At 54.0% G+C, this 18,570-nt stretch overlaps 1 protein-coding gene and 2 long non-coding RNA genes across 16 annotated transcripts in view; 1 reads left to right on the forward strand and 2 right to left on the reverse strand.

The window, feature by feature from the left end:
* Positions 1–12,575, reverse strand: part of LOC123602152 — a 27,784-nt gene extending 15,209 nt beyond the window's left edge. Inside the window, exon 1 of the long non-coding RNA XR_006714394.1 lies at positions 12,448–12,575. This is a non-coding gene — a long non-coding RNA (uncharacterized LOC123602152). The remainder of the gene's footprint in view (positions 1–12,447) is intronic.
* RNH1 (ribonuclease/angiogenin inhibitor 1) overlaps positions 12,288–18,570 on the forward strand; it is an 11,006-nt gene continuing 4,723 nt past the window's right edge. Inside the window, exons 1-3 of one of the 14 annotated variants that reach the window (XM_045486497.1) lie at positions 15,942–15,963; positions 16,394–16,466; positions 18,213–18,318. In XM_045486497.1, the coding sequence (XP_045342453.1) occupies positions 18,233–18,318 (86 nt within the window). In that variant the 5' untranslated portion in view covers positions 15,942–15,963; positions 16,394–16,466; positions 18,213–18,232. The other 13 variants (XM_045486489.1, XM_045486502.1, XM_045486496.1 and 10 more) reach the window with 13 other exon arrangements.
* On the reverse strand, positions 14,395–15,365 carry LOC123602151. The gene is made up of 2 exons (XR_006714392.1): positions 15,253–15,365; positions 14,395–14,548 (listed from the first exon to the last, which is right to left on the reverse strand). It is a non-coding gene; the product is annotated as an uncharacterized LOC123602151 (long non-coding RNA).

The raw sequence follows: 18,570 nt of genomic DNA on the forward strand, positions 1-18,570 counted from the left end.
CAATCAGCAAAACTAAAAGGCAACCTATGGAATGGGAGAAGATATTTGCAAATGACAGATAAAGGGTTAGTGTCCAAAATCTATGAAGAACTTATCAAACTCAACACCCAAAACACAAATAATCCAGTGAAGAAATGGGTAGAAGACATGAATAGACATTTTTACAAAGAAGACATCCGGATGGCCAACAGACACATGAAAAGATGCTCAACATCACTGATCATCAGAGAAATACAAATCAAAACCACAATGAGATACCACCTCACACCTGTCAGAATGGCTCACATTAACACTTCAGGCAACAACAGATGTTGGTGAGGATGCGGAGAGAGAGGAACCTCTTACACTCTTGTTGAGAATGCAAACTGGTGCAGCCACTGTGGAGAACAGTATGGAGGTTCCTCAAAAACTAAAAATAGAACTACCCTATGACACAGCAATTGCACTAGGTATTTACCCAAAGAATACAAAAATACAGATTTGAAAGAACACATGCACCCCGATGTTTACAATCACTCCTGATTTATGGAAAGAGCCAAAACGTCCACTGACTGATGAATGGATAAAGATGTGGTTTATACACAGAACAGAGCATTACTTGGCCATCAACAAGAACAAAATCTTGCCATTTGCAATGATGTGCATGAAGCTAGAGGGTATTATGCTAAGTGAAATAAGTCAGAGAAACACAAATACCATATGATTTCGGTCATATGTGGAATTTAAGAAGCAGAACAGGTGAACATACGGGAAGGCAGGGGAAAAGAGGGAAGGAAACAAACCAGAAGAGGCTCTTAATGATAGAGAACTGAGGGCTGATGGAGGGAGGTGGGGGGGCTACATGGGTGATGGGTATCAGGAAGGCACTTGTGATGAGCACTGGGTGTTGTGTGTAAGTGATGAATCACTGAATTCTACTCCTGAAATCAATACTGCACTCTGTGTTAACTCACTACAAATTAAATAAAAAACTGAAAAGGAGAAAAGCAAAAAACCAAAAAATCCCTCAAAATAAAAGTTCCTAATCTGAAACAATGTTCTACCCACAGCAACTCATACAAATTCACTGAGTCCTTAGTATCTTTCCTATCTTTTTGTTTTTTTTTTATTTTTTAATGTTTATTTATTTAATTTTTTTTAAATGTTTATTTACTTTTGAAAGAGAGAGACGGAGCTCAAGAGGGGAAGGGTCAGAGAGAGAGGGAGACACAGAATCCGAAGCAGGCTCCAGGCTCTGAAATGTCAGCACAGAGCCCGATGCGGGGCTCGAACTCATGAACCGCAAGATCACGACCTGAGCCGAAGTCAGATGCTTGACCGACTGAGCCACCCAGGCACCCCTTTGTTTATTTATTTTTGCGAGAGAGAGAGAGCATGAGCAGGGGCAGGACAGAGAGAGAGAGAGGGAGACACAGCATCCGAAGCAGTCTCCAGGCTCTGCGCTGTCAGCACAAAGCCCCACACGAGGCTCGAACACACGGAGTGTCAGATCATGACCTGAGCTGAAGTGAGACGCTCAACCGACTGAGCCACCCAGGCACCCGTTTCATGTCTGTTTAAAAAACGTTTTCATGTTTTATTTTTGTATTTTTAAAAATTGCAGTAATACATTAACATAGTGTCATTGTTAAATATTCAAACAACCCGAGGAAAATAATACCACCCCCGAAGATTGCCTCTGCGCCTGCGCTCCGTCCTTCCCCGGCCCCCCACTGGTCTTGGAAGCAGGTGCCGTGGGAACGGCAGCTGCAGGCCCGGTGCGCACATCCGCCACCAGCCCCGTGCCCCTCCCTGCTGCTTACGCACGTGCGTGTGTCTACACGCACACGTGCAGGCATCGCCTTCCTGTACAGACCACGACCCCGGTCCTGTCCCGTGACGTGGCTTCTTCACTTCCCATGTGCTGCGGGACCGTGTTCCTCATCCGTAGTTGGCACCCGGGACTCCCTGTCACAGGGGTGCCTTGACCTCATCGGCGGGGCCAGCCTTCTGTTGGCTCATAGCTCCTCTGGTGCTCACCTCGGAGTCCCAGGCAAGAAGGCGACAAACCGTGTCTCCCCGACTCCCCGACCTTCAGCTTCTCGTTGGCCTCTGCCAGGGAGGCACCAGCAGGAGCTACGAGGCGGAAGGAAGGGAGGAGCCGCGTGCCCCGCTCCCGGCCGGGCTCTCAGCCAGAGGGCCACAGGCCTGCCGGTGACGGGCCCCCAGCACGGGGCCTCCTCCTGCAGACCCGCAGCGCCAGAGGGGTGCTGGTGCTGGGTGCCGCTCAGCTCTGGGTAGTGCCTCCGCCTCCCTTTCTCTCCTCCAGCCGGTCCAGCCTCTTTGTAACCAAGGCCATCGCGCGATCCTCCTCTGCTCGCTAAGTAACGCCTGAAGGGGCTCTCCTTCTCAACGCCGGGTGCTGGCACACGGACCACCCTCCTGCCTCTGGGCATCAGAGGTGTTCCCAACTCTTCTCTGGTACCGGCAGTGAGGTCATGAACAGCCTTCTGTGTTCTTCCCTAGGACCCCCCGCCCCCCGCCAAACCGAATTGCTTACAGAAGTACACGGGAGTTGTGGATTTTGACGGACGCTGCCGAGCTGTCCTGTTCGGGCCGGTTAAGCGTGGACTCCCACCTCATCCAGGGCCCGACAACGGCAGCTCCCCAGCCTCTCAACCCCAAACAGCGACAGCCTTGGAAATTGTAGCTGATGAGCAAAAGGTCATGTGTTACTGTGGTTTTAATTTGCATTCTGAGCACCAGTGGAGGTGAGGGCCCTGCAAAGTCTGTCGGCCAATCACGTCTCTCTTGTGCACCGTGGCTTAGGTCTCGTTGTCCTTTTTACATCGTTTGGTCGTGCTGCTTTACAGCTCTTAGTTGGTACTCTGGAGACCAACAGTTTGCTGCTACACACGTTGCAAGTATTTCTATCTGACTGGTCGTGGGTTTTTAATTTTTTACTCGGCGGCATCAAAGATTTTAACTTTTATTTGGGCAGATCTGTCCTCTTGCCCTCTACTGCTTCGGGCTTTGTATCTTGCTTGAGAATACCTTCCCAACCCCACAGTATAAACACATTATCCTGTCTCGTCTTCTAGCTCTTTTTAGTCTCGCTCTCCTGCTGCCGTGCTGGCGTGAGGAAGGGTTCTATTTCCTCCCGAGGTGGCTCCTCCGTTGCCCGTCACCGTTCGAGTGTCCAGCCTTCCCGCGTGCGGAAGGCCTCCTCTGGCATGACCCAAATTCCCGATAGGCAGAGCCCTGCTGGGTCCTCTGGTTCCGTGACACGTTTCTTCCCAAGGTGCTCATTTTATTCTCCTGTCTCCATTAATTGAATCATGCAATCCAAGGGCATATTCGTTACTTCTTTTTAATATTTTTATTTCTGAGAGAGAGTGAGACAGAGCACGAGCAGGGGAGGGGCAGAGGGAGAGGGAGACACAGAATCCGAAGCAGGTTCCAGGCTCCGAGCTGTCAGAACAGAGCCCGATGCGGGGCTCAAACTCACAGACGGCGAGATCATGACCTGAGCTGAAGCCGGACGCCCAACCGACTGAGCCACCCGGGTGCCCCTGTCCAAATGCAGTTTAGATGGCATATTCCTGACTTGGCTTTCCTGGCCAGAGGGGGAGCGTAACAGAGGAGATGCCGGAGTGGAAAGCGGCCAATCAAAATGCTTTAATTTGACAAAGTTCACAACATGTGACAACAGAGCCATTCTGGGTCTATTCTGGGGCCCCAGGGGGACTAAGCAAGTGAGGGGTACCGAGCCCCACTGGCTTCAGGCCAAACCGACACTCTCGCCTGGCCTCCCTGAGCCACGAGCAACTGGCCCCGGCCCCCATGATGAGCTTTCCCTTCTGGCTGACGGTGAAGGACAGGCCTGTCCAGGAGTCAGCTCTGGGCCTGCTCCCCACAGGGTTAAATACGCACCAGGTCATGGTCAGTCTCTACCCAGCTGTCTCAAAGGCCAGTCGGCTAAATCTCTGGGTGTCTCGTGGGCATCCCCAAATCACCACGCCTGAAGTAACTCTACCCCACCTCAAGGTGGCTTTGCTTGGCCCTCCCACTCGGTAAACGGCCCGACAATGCTCTCAGCTACCACAGCTGACACCCGGAGTGCCCCTTCCTCTCGCCCTGACTGCCAGCCCTTCACCACTGTCACTCGCCTGTGCCTCCAAAAGCCCACTGGACGTCCCGGTCCAGACCACCATGACCTTTACTCCGGAGGGGTCCCCTGCTCTCAGACAGAGCCAAGCTGGGCTTCTACCCTTCCTGGACCCTGGGGGCTCCCAGGGGACAGGTTACTTTGGGGGAACTGGGGGGCTCCAGAGGGATAGGGCGTTCCTAGGGGGATGAGGTGGGGCTCCAGAAGGACAGGGGGCTCCCAGAGGGAGGAGCAGCTCCTGGGGAACAAGCAGGGCTCTGGGGGGATAGGATAGCTCCCAGGGGATGAGGGGGGGCCCAGGGAAGTGGGGGGATTTGAAGGGATGGTAGGGGTTCCAAGAGGATGGGGCTGTGCCCAAGAAGCCCACCAGGGCACCAAGGGGAAGCCAGGGGAGAGTGCCACAGGCTCCAACCCAACCAGGCACCCAACCAGGGTGCCACACTTGTCTCCGCCTCCATTTCCTCTTTCCCATCCTGAGTTGGGGGGATCCATGGCTTCATGAGGTCCCCTGACCGACCACCACAGTGATGCTGCACCGGAACTGGAGTGGTCCACCTGTGCAGAGCACCTGCACCCTGGCAAGTGGCAGCTCGGAGCAGATCTGATTTTAGTCGGGACAGTAAATCAATGTAATGTTTCTTACGTGTCGGTGTCATTAACACCTTCAGTGACTCCTTGTGTCCTGAACGGAAAATTTAACCCCCTTTCTGGTCTCCTTTCCAACCTAAGAAGTTGGGTATGAGCCAACTCCAGCCTAGATACCTGGGGTCTACTCTGAGTTGCTAACCCTAAATCAATAACTCCCAAAGGTATAAATGATGTGAGTCATATCTATTTCTCAGAAATACCTATTTCTGGGCCTCCCCAGGACTTAGAGTATAATCCCAAGTACAGGTTGCATTTTGTAATGTTGAAATGAGGAAGGTGGTCCCATAACCTGAGATGGTGAGTAGAGGCTCAGATAAGCCCCTGAGAATTAGAGCTAGGCACTGGATTAAGACAAAATACACAAACCTATTAACCTGTGACCAAGTCAGTGAGGAACTGTGAGGGTAAGAACCAGAAGAAGGCTCAGCCCAAGAGATCAATCACCAGAAGCATCTGCTGATTCAGAAGACAACAGCCAGCAGGCTGACTGGAACTTTCTACAGAGTCCCAGGGATGTGAGAAAAGAGTGGATTTCAGGAACTGTGCTGAGGAAGATGGGCCCCACTACATTCTCCAGGCTTTGGGTTGGGTCCTGGAAGGGCTACACCCCAGATCAAGAGTAAGCAGAAAAGGGACCGGCCATGGTATGAACCGGAGCTCAGCCTCCAAGTGACCCCAACTCACCACCAGGATTAGGATGACCCGGGGATCGCTGGCACTCCTGGCCTAACGGTCTGCTCTGACAGAAGACAGGTTATCTGACGCATCAGCCGATCATCGGATTCTCTAGGATTTCTTAAGTAGGAAATATACAACACTCGATTAAAAGTAATTTGGCATACCAGGACATAAGATGTGATGACAAGGAACAGGCAACAGAAATGACCCAAGAGAGACGTAGATACTGACATTATCAGATAAGGACTTTAAATAACTGTACTTAATGTACTCAAGTACATTGTCAAAAGACAAGATTAATTTGGTTAAGGGGAGACCTGGAAACAAAACCAAAAAAGTAAATGGAAACTCTGAAAGAGAAAAACAGAATAACTAGATTTAAGGACGCAATGGATGGGGTTGACAACAGATTTGATACAGAGAAAGAGAGAATTCGTGATTTAGAAGGCAGGTGAAAAGAAATTACCTAGACTGAAACAGAGAGTCAAAAGGATACAAACTCTAGTAAAGAGTGCAAGAAACATGTGGGACAGAGTGAAAGGTTGGTCACACGTGTGATCAGAAAGAGAAGGGGCATCCAAAATATCTAAAGAAATAAGAAATCTGAGAATTTCCCCACACTGATGAAGCGTATCAAGCCGTACATTCTAGAAGCACTATGAGCATCAAGATGGACAAACACACACTGAGGCACAGTACAACGAAACCTCTACTGGAAATAGAGGGATTCTTCCAAACACCTGTGAAGACACGCTATCTTCAAAGGAGTGACAATAAAATGGACAGAAAGTATAAAAAAACAGAAGACAATGAAGTCACATTTTGAGATCGCCGACAGAACCGCCAAGCTATAATTCTATACTCAGCAAAAATATCCTTCAAAAAGAGAGGACGTACAAAGAAATTTTCAGAAAAGCAAAAACTCTGGCAGAATCCATCACCGGTAAACTCACGTCAAATGAAATACTAGGGGTTCTCCAGGCAGAAAAAAAAAAAAGTAACCCCAGACGGAAGTAGGAAGATGCCAAGATTGAAGAGCAACAAAATTCTAAATGAATACTGACTGCATGAGTTAATAATAATTAATTATTATTCACAGACAGAGACAAAATGCCCTAAGGTTCCTGTATTGTCCAGGAAGTGCTGAAGTATATACTTCTATTAAGCTTTAATAAGTCACAGACGTACATATAATCTCTCGGGTAACTACTAAAATAATACTAAAAGAATGCAAAACTACCGAACCAGAGAAAATAATTTAAAAAATCCAGAAAAAGGCAAAAGAAAAAAAGGGAGAGAGAGAAACAGAAGCAGAATAGGCAGATACAACAGAAAGCCCAAAATATATCAGTGATTACATGTAAACAGTCTAAATTTTCCAATGAAAAGAGAGATCATCAGACTAGGAAACCCCACCAAATGTCAAGTACATTGTGCTTACAAGGAACACCTTAAATGAAAGAATCTAGAAATGTTAAAAGTAAGAGAATGGGAAGGAGCATACCGTGTAAGCACCATCCCAAAAAAGCTGGCATGGCTGAATTATCCAACAGAGTCAACTCTGGGACAAGCCTCACAAGAGAGAAATGTCATCGCTGGATCATAGCCGCAAGGTCAGGAGACGCACAGGGGAAGCTCAGGTGCACGGCCACGGTCACAACCACCCCAGACAGCTGGCTGGAAAAAGGGAAGGCTCGGTCCCTCCAGGTTTGCCAATACTGTTGCCGACCACACTTGGCTAAACTCATAGCAAGAGAAGCCAGTGACTCAAGGGACGAGGGGTCAGAAAAGAGACAGGGAGGGGAGGGCGCTTGTTGGGATGAGTACTGGGTGTTGTATGGAAGCCAATCTGACAATAAATTATATTAGAAAAATAAATAAATAGGTAAAGTCAAAAAAAGAAAAAGAAAAAGAGAGAAAAGAAAAGAAAAGCGAGAGGGAGAGATTTATTTTGGGTGCTGGCAGTGAGGGGAGGTGGCGGCTCAGGCCTTACCAACCGACCTCTCTGCCAGCAAGATGGACACCTCCAGTTTCACAGGGAAAGGTTCAGGGCAGGCAGGGAGCGCACCATCAGGGCAGGGTCGGTATGTGTTCAGTGTGTGGTCACGGCTTGGGGAGGGGACACGTGAGGTGTGCTCTTCTAGGCATTCCATTGACATCAGGGCTTTTCGAGCCTGGCGGTTGGAATGCTCCAGTCACTGCAGAACATCCTCATCAACGCCTCAACAGAGTGCAAAAAGAAATCGGAAAAATGGGTTTCAGTCCGAGCATGAGTTAAGTGGTCTTGCCTGTGTGTGGTTTTCACTGCTGCGGTTGGTCTGCTGTTGAGCAGGAGGGCTTGCTGACAGAGAGGGAGCATCTCCAAGGAGAAGGAATCTCTTTGCTGGGATGCTGAGATGACTTCAAACATGGCGCTCGTAACACAGTCTGGAGACAGAAGAGCACAAACCTAACAGAACTGAAAAGAGACACACGATCGTGGCCAGAGGCCAACACTCCTCTCTTAGCAACTACTCGACGAGACAAAAGAATCCACGAAAGGTGTAGATGAACGACCACAACAACAGAAAGGTTAACAAACCTGACACGGCTGACAGTTATCTTACAAAAACCGTCCCAGGAAGAAACAGAAAAGTCTAGGTAGTTCTAGAACTACTAAAGAAAGAGCATCCACGATGTAAAAACTTCCTACAAAGAAATAAAAGAATTCACTAACAGATTCTATCAAACATTTAAGGAATAATTAACACCAATATTACACAAATGCTTTGAAAAGACAGAAAAGGGGAAACATTTCCCAACTAACTTTGAGAGGCCACCACAACCTCGGTACCGAAACTACAGTCCCTTCCCACTCAACAGAAACGCTCACATACATTCAGCAAACGGCACGTACATTCACAGCAATGCGAAGACCTACTGGTTTGGAAAGAGTCGTACACCAAGAAGGAAGGGGTAGGTGGAGTGTGGTTTGTCCGCGCAGTAGAAAACAATACGGTGTGGACCACAGACCACTGCCGCTCACAACGAAATGATGGCGGTTACTCACACAGCTGTTCAGCAAAGAAAAGATATCATGCAATATATAATTTATTTTTATTAATTTTTTGGTATTTATTTTCGAGAGAGAGAGAGAGACAGCATGTGAGTGGGGGAGGGGCAGACAGAGAGGGAGACACAGAATCCAAACCAGGTTCTGGGCTCTGAGCCATCAGCACAGAGCCTGATGTGGGGCCTGAACCCACGAACTGTGAGATCATGACCCGAGCTGAAGTCGGACGCTTAACTGACTGAGCCACCCAGGCACCCCAAATTCCATTTATATAAATCTCCAAAACAGGCAGAGTGAGATCAGAAGAGAGGTTCTTTGAAACCCCCGTGCCTTTGCATACGCTTTGCTCCGTACCACGTTAGGTATGGAGGCATCAAATATCTCCTGGACGAAGCCGCCTGCCTGGCCTCACCACGGTAACTGACCAAGGCCTTTGGTGCCCACCGCTGCACAGCTGTCCCACCAGCTCCTGTGGGCAGGCTCTTGTTTTTAATGTTGTTCGGTTCTCAGAGGCTGGCTCAGGGTCCGACCCGGGGGCCTATAGGAATGTCTAACCCTTGTAGTGTTTACGTGCAGGAAGGAGGAGGTCACTCCTGCGCCCACACCACCCTGCCAGCACGGAACGCAGGACTCTCGAAGCGCGCACTGCCCCCCGTGACTGGCCTGCTTCCTTGCTACAGGACTGAAATCAGCTCCTTAAAGCCCAAATCTTCTCCCTCGGGGCAAGGAGCTGACCAGGGTATGCAAAGGCTCCCCTACCCCTGCTTCAACGTGAACTTCCTCCCGCCAAATGACAGAACTCAGCCCGTAGATCAGAGGCTACTCTACGGAAAGTGGAGAACACAACCCGGCCGGCCCTCTCGAGCGTAAGGCGAAGGCTGTCGGTTACGTAACTGCTCACACGGGAACGCGGAGCAGCCGCAGATCCAGCTCAGTTCTCGAACACCCGCTACCTCGCTCCGAATGGCTTCTGTCTCACCGGGCGCGAGGCTGGGGAAATCCAGCGTGCGCTTTTCCGTGTCTTGTGTTTCAATAAGCAAGGTATTTTTCTGACGGAAAGTGTTTACGAAAGTAGAAAAGCCACGGGGGCCCCACCCAAAGACGCGTCTGGTTAAGCGTGTCTGACTGCTTGGCTGGTGGCGCTGCAGTCTCTTCGGGCTGGCCTCTCAGACACACACACTGGGGTCTCCCTCCTCAGCCCCTCCGCTCCTGTTTCCTGAGACCCTCTATGTCGGGACCCTGCAACGGGCTCGAGGAAGTGGCAAGAAGAATCCAAAGGCTTTCTACTTCAGGAAACATGCAGTCTGGTGGGGACAGAGGCATAAGGGTGGGAGCAGGTGGCAAGGGGCCGAGAACTCATGTCCATCGGACGCCTGTCTGGGGCTGGATCGAGAAGACAGTGCACGCTGGAAGCGGACGAGAGTGGTCACCTCCAGGAGGGACGATACGAAACTGCAGCCGGGGTGCCTCTGTGCGGCAAAGATCCCGCGGCAGCTGAACTCAGTTTAAGAACGAAGATAAAGACTTAGCTGGGAGGATCAGGTGAGTTCAAAAATAAAGACCTAAGTCCCGGTGAATCCCACGTGGCCCCGTTTGTCTGGGACGCACGGGCAGTGGTGACCTTCGAGTTCAGCTTCACTGGTCCTCACAGCAGCCAAGTCCTCACATCCGCATGGATGTCACAAAGGGGACCAAACAGGGCCAAACCCTTGTTTTAAACAGTTTTCTTCATCCTTACAAGAATTTCAGGAAACAAATCTAAGAGGTTATGGCACAGAAAAGAATAAAATGAAAGTAGACCATTTTAGCAGTTTTCCAAAAATGTGACGCTTGTGGTAGGCGAGGGAGCCACTCCCACAGTCGGCCTGGGAGAGCCGGTCCGGTGTCCTGGGATGAAGTCGAACGCTCACACCCAGAGTCCAGCTAAAGGGCCCTGTTTCTGCATTGCACACTCGCATAAGCAATGTTTACAGCCCACGCGTGTGTGCACTGACCTGCATTATGTCATGGAACCCGCGCCACCTGGAGGGAGGTAGCTGGTGGCACTAGTGCACACGTGAAAATGACCAAGCTTAGAGGTGCACGGTGTCTGCCCGTGGTCACCACAGGGCAAGGTCACACCCGGGTCAGCTGGTTCCAGGCCCTGGGCTCGACCATCTCCTTTGAAGACGACCAGTGGAGCAGTTTAATAAAATGCCAAAGATCAACTCTGACACATAGTTCCCTTATTTGCAAACCTCATCTGCCAAAATGTCAATTCTGAGAAATGGGGACTAGTCCACAACTCATTCATGGATAAGCACCCGAAATGTAAGTCGTAACATTTATGGGCTAAAGTTCGTGATGTCTATTCCTGTAAGAACATTTCTGATCCCCGCTCAGACATGTACTCACTTTAGGCCCAATTCCAACAGTCTTAGACTATTATTTCCCAATAAACACAGAAATGAACTAAAACAGAGACAAGACGGGTACATCTGGCACCGGCATGTAATCTTAAGATATCACGTGAGTATCACCATGTTTCGGCAAAAACAACTGTCCAGATTTCTTCTCCCTCCTCCAATCCACCCAGCTTTGTAATACCTGTGGGGCATCTGTGAGCCCTGAGGCCTTCACTGCTGCCCCACGTGTGGCTCCAGGTGGCAGGCCTTGGCCTTGCTTACCCCTCCTTCCTCCCAGGCCCCTGCAGAGGTGCTGGCTCACAGAAGGTCTCCAAAGTTTGGTGAAACTAATTTTAGAAAAGTTCATCAAGGTCAGTATGCTATGTCTGTAGAACAGGAAAGTGCGTAGTATAATTAAATAATCAATTTATATTAAAACTGTTAAAATAAAATTCTGGCGCTTAAGGAGTAAGTTCTCGAGAAAAGCCAGTTTTTTCCTGAGCACCCTCCCATCCCTTTTGCTCCAGGAGCCAGAGACGGCTTCCCCTACCAGCCTGTCAAGCACAGCTGCTTTCTCTCCTGGAGGGCGGGTCCCTGTCCTCCTTGCTCCTGACTGCTGCTTCCAGACCTCTCTTCCCCTCCTCCGTAAAACTCTCAGCTTTCAATTTTATGCCCCCGGTTGAGCGCCACTTGTTTCAGTCTGTGGACACCTGGCCACGCCCCTCATCAACCCGTGGTCCCGCAGGGAACCCTCCCAGGCCGGGCCTCGGCTCCCACGGTCCCCTCCACCAGGGATTTCTGCCTGGTCTGCTCGATGTCCAACCCTCAGCACCTACAGCACAGCCGGGCACAAGGGGTTATATAATAAACATTTATTGAATGAATGCACTTGAGTGGGGCACAGAATTAGAACAGCTCTTGACAGGGTTAGACAAATGAAACACTGCGCACAGATTACAAACGTCGCCTTGTGAATAACACTCTTTCCTTACAAAATCATCTTTTCTGTCTCTCTACTCGTGTATACTCTCCAGCTCTAACGCGCACTCGATGCTCCGCAGAGCACTGCCGTACACAATCTACGAACCGAGTCCCCAGCCCCATCACGTTAATGTCACTGCCTGGACCCGGCGTCCGAGACACGTCACGGCACGCGCCTTCTGCCCCGGGCGGGGAGCCGTGAGGGTCGAGCCGGGACCACCTATTCCGCCCTGCAGCCACGTGAGACCTCGGAGACCAGGTGCTCCGCCTCGGAGAAAAGCTGCCCGGGCCCCGCCTCATGCGAGGCCCCGCCCCCGCCGACAGGGCCCCGCCCCACGCGAAGCCCCGCCCCGCCGGCACTAGTGAGGCCGTCTAGGCCCGGCCCCCTACGGCCTACGTCCCGCCCCTCCGCCTAGACCCCGCCCCACCATCGGTCCCGACGCGGCAGCTACGCGGCGCCCCGGCCAGGCCCCCCCACCGTCGGAAGTGGGCCGCCTCCCAGTCCGTCGTCTGGAGGTCAGTCACTGCAAGGGTCCGCGCCCGGGGTCAGCTCTTACCAGCGCCGGCCTTGGGTCGACTGTGGATTCGCGCCGGGCCCTGCTGCGGCCATGCTGCCCGGGAGAGACGTGCGCTATTGAAGCGACACTGGGGGGCTGGGTGCTGGAGCCGGGGGGTGCTGGGGGCGGGGACGGGGTCGTGGGGGGAGCCGTCTGGACTGGGGGTCGGGGCGGGGCCCCGCGGGCGTCCGCGCGTCCCGATGACGTCAGGGCATCCGTGTGCGCCCTCCGCGCGTGCGCCCTTGCCGCCGGCCCACTTCCCGGGGCACGCTGGGAGTCCCTGCTCGGGGCGATGGGTGTGCGCTTGTGCTGTCGGAGTCTTGGTAGTTCTGTCCTTTCCGTGTTGGGGTCCGACTTGATCTCTGGTCTTTTGGCGCCCAGCAAGCTACACAAGCAGGGACTGGCTCAGCCGACATTTTCACCGGAGTAACCCTGGACCTTGTTCCCCAAAGAACCGCCCCTCCAAGGAGGACGGCCCTGGCAGAGGGGAGTTGCCCGGGTCACCCCACAGGATACTGGGCCTGGCCAGCTCCCCGCCCGGCAACTCTGCCCGTGTCAAGTCACCCGACAACCCTGGGGAGAGCTGTTTGGAAGGCTCACGTGGGGAAGACAAAACGTAAATGGGACGGCACCTCGGAGGGGTCGGGGTTGTCAGAGGATTGGCTGAAATTTAAAAAGGGCGTCCAGGCACTTTGCATTATTGGGCTGGCATCATTGGCACTCGGGTGTGGAGACTTGCGAGTGTGGGGAAAGCCAGTGGACTTCTGCAGCGTTTCAGGTCGCCAGGTGGGCAGTGTGTTGGAAGGACCTCACGACCAGGCAAGCCACCCTCTTGGATGGTGTGCCAGGAAGGTAATCAGGTAGGAAAATATGCTGCAAAGCCTGAAAAACCTGAAAACAGTCAGTGTCAGCCTGTAGATACTGGTTGAGCGAACTGGATACATTCAGTTGCACAGTGTGGTCATGAAAAGATTGTATTACATACTGATTAGTGTACCTGTATGTTTGCATATACAGGGTATACACAAGTACTCTTAACAATACAGCACCTCCATAATGCTTTCATTTCCTACTGCTGCTGTAACACATTGCCGCAGATTTTTTATTTTACGGCTCTTAAGATTGGAAGTGGGAAATGGGCCCTAGGGGTCAAATCGAACTATCCGCCGGCCTGGTTCCTTCCAGAGGGTTGCAGGGGAGAATCTGCTTCTTGGCCTTTTCCAGCTTCTAGAAGCTGCCTTCTTCCCTCTTCAAAACACAGCCACTCCAACCTCTGCTTCCATTGTCATATCTCTCATTTTTATCCTTTTGCGTCCCTCTTACACAGACCCTCATGATTACCTTGGGCCTATCCAAGTAATGCAGGACAGTCTCTCCATCTCAAAACCTTTAACTCAGTCACATCTGCAAAGACCCCTTTGCCACATAAGGTAGGGATCAGGACATGGTCATCTTTGGTTATTATCCTGCCTACCATTACTAATATCTCGTTTTTTATTAAGAAAACGTGTGTTGTGCATTCAGAGAAGTAGGAGCATATCCAGAGATGTCAGAGCCTTTGTGTCTGGAAGGCGGCATATTAGGGCTTTTCATTTTCTTATCTGTACCTTCTGGTTTTTCTACAAAGACCACATACCGCTCCTGTGACAAAAATCGTTTTATGGCAAAGGAAACCATCAACAAAATGAGAAGGCAAACTACTGATGGGGAGAAGATATTTGCAAATGATATATCTGACAAGGGGTTAATATCCAAAAAAACATAAAGAACTCTTACAACGCAACACCAAAAAACAAAAAACCCAAAACAATCTGGTTAAAAATGAGCAGACGACCTGAACAGACATTTCTCCTAAGAAGACACCAGCTATCCAGCAGACACATGAAAAGCACTCGCCATCACTCGTCAGGGAAACGCAAATCAAAACCACAGCGAGATGCCACCTCATGCCTGTCAGAATGGGTAAGATTTATTGGTGAGGATGTGGGGAAAAGGGAACACTCACGCACTGTGGGTGGGGATGTAACTGGAGAACAGTAGGGAGGTTCCTCAGAGAGTTAAAAATACCAAATGTCCTTTAATTTCATTTCTGGGTATTTGCCTGAAGAAAACAAACAAAATCCTGCGGAAGTTGGCTGGAACACTGTTGCACCCAGAGGCCCCTCCACTCTCAACCGCCCTCGGCCTTCAGAAGCTTCTGCAAGAAACTCAGAAACCCAGTTCCCAGCTCCACTCTCACCTCCCTGCATCGAGGTGGAGGAGAGCCGCTCTGCTGCCTTCGCTTGATGACAGCCTGACGACTTGCACCTGCTCTGGGGGTGGGGGTGGGGGGCGCTGCTTTGGCCCACCTCTGCGAATCCGCTTGGGACCCCTGGTGCCCCACAGTGGTGGCCCTGACCCCCTTGTCTGTTGGTGCCCAGCAAGCTGCCCAAGGAAGGACTGGCCCAGGCAAATATTCTCGCCAAATTGAATAACCCTTCGCCTTATTCCCCTCAAAGGACCGGCTCCCCACCTCCCAGGTCCCTCATCCCCTACCCATACTGTGCTGTCCCCTGGTGGCCACAGAGATCATGCTAGGTCTGCAGTGGGCACTCTCCAATGTTTGTGCAACTGAACACTCCAACCCATCTCCCTCCGGCCTGCCGCAGCCTCTGGGCCTCAGCCTCAAGAGACCTGCTCTCACCGGGGAAGTGACCTCCGTCCTGCCCCTCCAGCACTCACTCCTGACTCGCTTTTATCCTGCGTCATCCACCCTCCTCCCCACCTTTGCACTTTCCACATTCTAAATGCTATGAATTTACTCACACTGGACTGCGAGCTCCATGAGGCCTGAGACGTTGCTCTGCTTGGCCTGCAGCCCGAGCGCCCACCATAGCGCCTGGCACTCAGTAGGTGGTCGGTAAGCAGTGGTCGAAGTGACGGATGCCGGTGTGATGAGAACGCACCCATCATCCCCGATCTAACGAGCGTACAGGTCCGTGAGGGACGCCCTTGAACAGATCACCGCAGCCCGTCCAAGCGGGAGAGCTGACACACGAGCTCCAGGCGCGCGCGCCCCAGGAGGTGGCCTACGAGGGCCGCGAGCAAGGCGAAAAGCGCCGCCCCCCGGGCTTTTTGAAACACAGTGTGACTTGTTCCGCGTGTTTGAAAACCTTAACAAGGTCCTCCTGGAGACCTTTCCCCGTCAGTGATGGTTCTCACGGGCAGAGTCGGGGTGCCGTAGAGAAGCCCCGACGGTCGGGCCTCCCTTTCTTTGTAATGCGAGTGCCCGAGTTAGGTTTTGCCTGCGGAGCACCCGCTCCCAAAACGGCTCTCGCCTAGAAACGCTGCCCGCGAGGGATGGAGGGCGGGCCCCCGTCTGGGGCTAGGGTGCCCCGGGAGACGAGGCGGGGTGGCTGGGTGGCGGCGCGCGGGTGAGTCGCGCCGCTCGGGCTGCGGCCCAGGACGTGGCCCCACCCCCAGGACAGGGCCCGGACCACGCCCCAAGCCCCCGCGGAAGCAGCGGCTCGGCCCGAGGTGAGCTGCGCGTCGAGCGGGCCGGGGGCGGGCTGGGGGCGGGGGCTGGGGCGACCCGCGTCCGGACCCTCCGTGGGGCCCCCGCGCGCGAGCCCCGAGAGGCCGCCGCCCCGCAGAGCAATCCCGCGCGGGCCCCGGACACATGCGCGGCCTCCGGCGTGCGGGGAGGGCGGCGGCCGCGGCTCTGGGAGGCCTCGTGCGGACCCCGGCGCACCCCTGGGCGCCCCCCGCGCCTCGCGCAGGTAACCGCGCGGTGCGGGGCCGCCGGGCTTGGGGCTCAGTGGGCCTGGGACGCGCTCCAGCCTTCCGGTCCGGTTCGGGTGGGCTCAGGCCGGGGACGCAACCCTCCGGCTCCTGTCCTCCGGGCACGGCCCTGCGCAGCGGCCATTTGTCACGCGCGAAAGCACTAAGTGCCCTCTTGGGACCCTAGGGAGCAGCCGAGCTGGTGGGGGTCCTGATTCCGGGCGAAGCAGGGAGATACGACGTCTTTGCGGGCGTTACAGGTTTTCCTGGGGTTCTCAAAGGGATCCGTGGCCCCACAGAGGTTAAGAAGTGTCCTCCTAGCGCCACAGCCCAACCAAGGGGTTCTCCCAGGGTCTGGTCAAGCCCTGGGAGGGTGTTGGGGGCGGGGGGGGGGTGGGGGAGGAACTCAGCTGCTCGCTTCGGGTTTCCTTGTTCTGCACTGCAGATCACCTCGGGAGAGCCCAGGCCCTGGATGTCAGACAGGATTCGGAGAGAGGGTCCCTCTGAAGCCCCGCCTCCCACTCCCTTTCTCCCGTGATGACTAAGGATTCTGGATTCAGGGTTTACTGACCACACCCTGGGACCCGCGGGGGCGGAGCCGGTTTGCTCACGCGGCCTGGGCAGCGGGCTGGGCGAGCTCTGGGTTCCTCCTTTGGACGGTTGTGGGAGCCAGCTTGCTCCGCGGGCTCATCCGCCAGGACGTGCACACGTAAACCTAGCCTGCTGGTTGGCGGGAGCCTTTACCTGGTCCGCGCCTCCCAGGGACTTTGGCCCTGAACCTGCCGGGGTTGGGAGGGGGACTCCTGCCTTCGGCCAGGGACACGAGTGAGGCAGTTTTTGCAGGAAGTTGGGGTGTCGTGGCACCAGGAGCCTCGCATGGGGTTGAGTCATCCTGTTTGTCCTGACCTTTCTGGAAGGCGGCAGGAATTCATTGTTTCCAGGTGTGGGTCCTTCCTGGGCTTTCTGTTGCATTTGAGTGAAACCCAGCTCCCTTCCCTGCCTCCACCCCAGCAGGATGCCCTTGCTCTCGCCTGCCAGCGGCCCCCCAGCCACAGTCATTGCTCCCCTAAAGCTCCGGCATCAGCAGGCAGTTAATCGTTTCCTCAGGCTCTGTGCTGTCCCTGGTGAGCTGCTCCCGTGCCAGACTGCTTTGCCAAAGTCCTGCCTGATGGCCTGATTTCTCCGTGGCCCTGGGTTGACCCAGGGTGGGGCTCAGGAGGTGCCCCGGCCTGTCTGGAGTCTTCAGCCCCCAGAAAGGGACTGTGGACATGGGCACCAGAGTGACCACCCACGAGTGCACCACCCAGAGTGCGGGCCAGTGGGCCTGGGGTCCCACCCCCCACCTACTCAGCCCTTTCCGGGGCATCTGGAGCTGATACCCCTCGGAGAACCGTTAGCTGAGCACAGGCAGCTCAGGCCCAGGGTCCTGGAATGCCAGGGGGGGGGGGGTTCTCTGGCCAGGTGGGGCTGTGGCACTGCCTGCCCAGCAGTGCAGCCCTCTGGTTCTAAGAGGGGAGAAGCTGGCTGAGCTGGCAGGCAGAGCGTCCATGGCACCGCACGGATCGCTGGTCCCCGCACTCCACCCGCTGGGGTCCTTAAGCTGTGGCGTCACCCAGGCAAGTGAGAAGCAGGGGCGGCCTATGGCCAGCACAGGTCCTGGCCCCGCTGGGCAGGAGGGGCCCATAAAGGCTGAGCGTGGGAGGCTGAGAGGTGAGGCCCCACGGCATCGTCCCCGAGCTCTGCGGTGGCCTTTGTCAGGGGAGCCCAGCAGGTGCAGCGTCCCCGCCGCCCACCCCCGATCTTGCTCCTGGAGGCTGTGGTGTACAAGGGTGCCAAAGAAAGGAAACAGAGCTGGTGCTCACTGGCCAAGGCAGGGGCCGTGGCTTCTGAAGCATCAGCCCCCACTTGGGGGTCCTATTAGGGCTTTTCTTCCCTCTGCGGGGTCCCTGGCCCCTCAGGCGGTGAGGGAGTCTGGCTACAGTGTTCTCCGTCCACCTTCTGTCTAGAAGACACCTCGCCTCGAACCATGAATCTCGACATTCAGTGTCAGCAGCTGAGTGACGCCCGGTGGACGGAGCTCCTGCCTCTGATCCAGCAGTACCAGGTGGTCAGGTAGGTGCACGCGGAGGCGGCAGGCGGGCCCTCCCCCCCCCCCCCCCCCCCCCCGGCCGGCCGCCTTCCCCAGCACCACCGTGGGCGGGGCTCCCCATGCACAGCGCACATTTTACGTGGTCCCGCCTCGTGCCCGGCCACCCGACTCTTGAGCCTGCCCAGGCTCTGGGAAGTCTTTCTGACTTCCCGTCAGGGCTGAGTCACAAGTTTTTCACGAGAACATGCAGAAATGCTGTTGTGTCTGCGGGGTAT

This window comes from Leopardus geoffroyi, chromosome D1 (assembly GCF_018350155.1).
Source record: "Leopardus geoffroyi isolate Oge1 chromosome D1, O.geoffroyi_Oge1_pat1.0, whole genome shotgun sequence".
In the NCBI taxonomy this organism is placed as follows: domain Eukaryota; kingdom Metazoa; phylum Chordata; class Mammalia; order Carnivora; family Felidae; genus Leopardus; species Leopardus geoffroyi.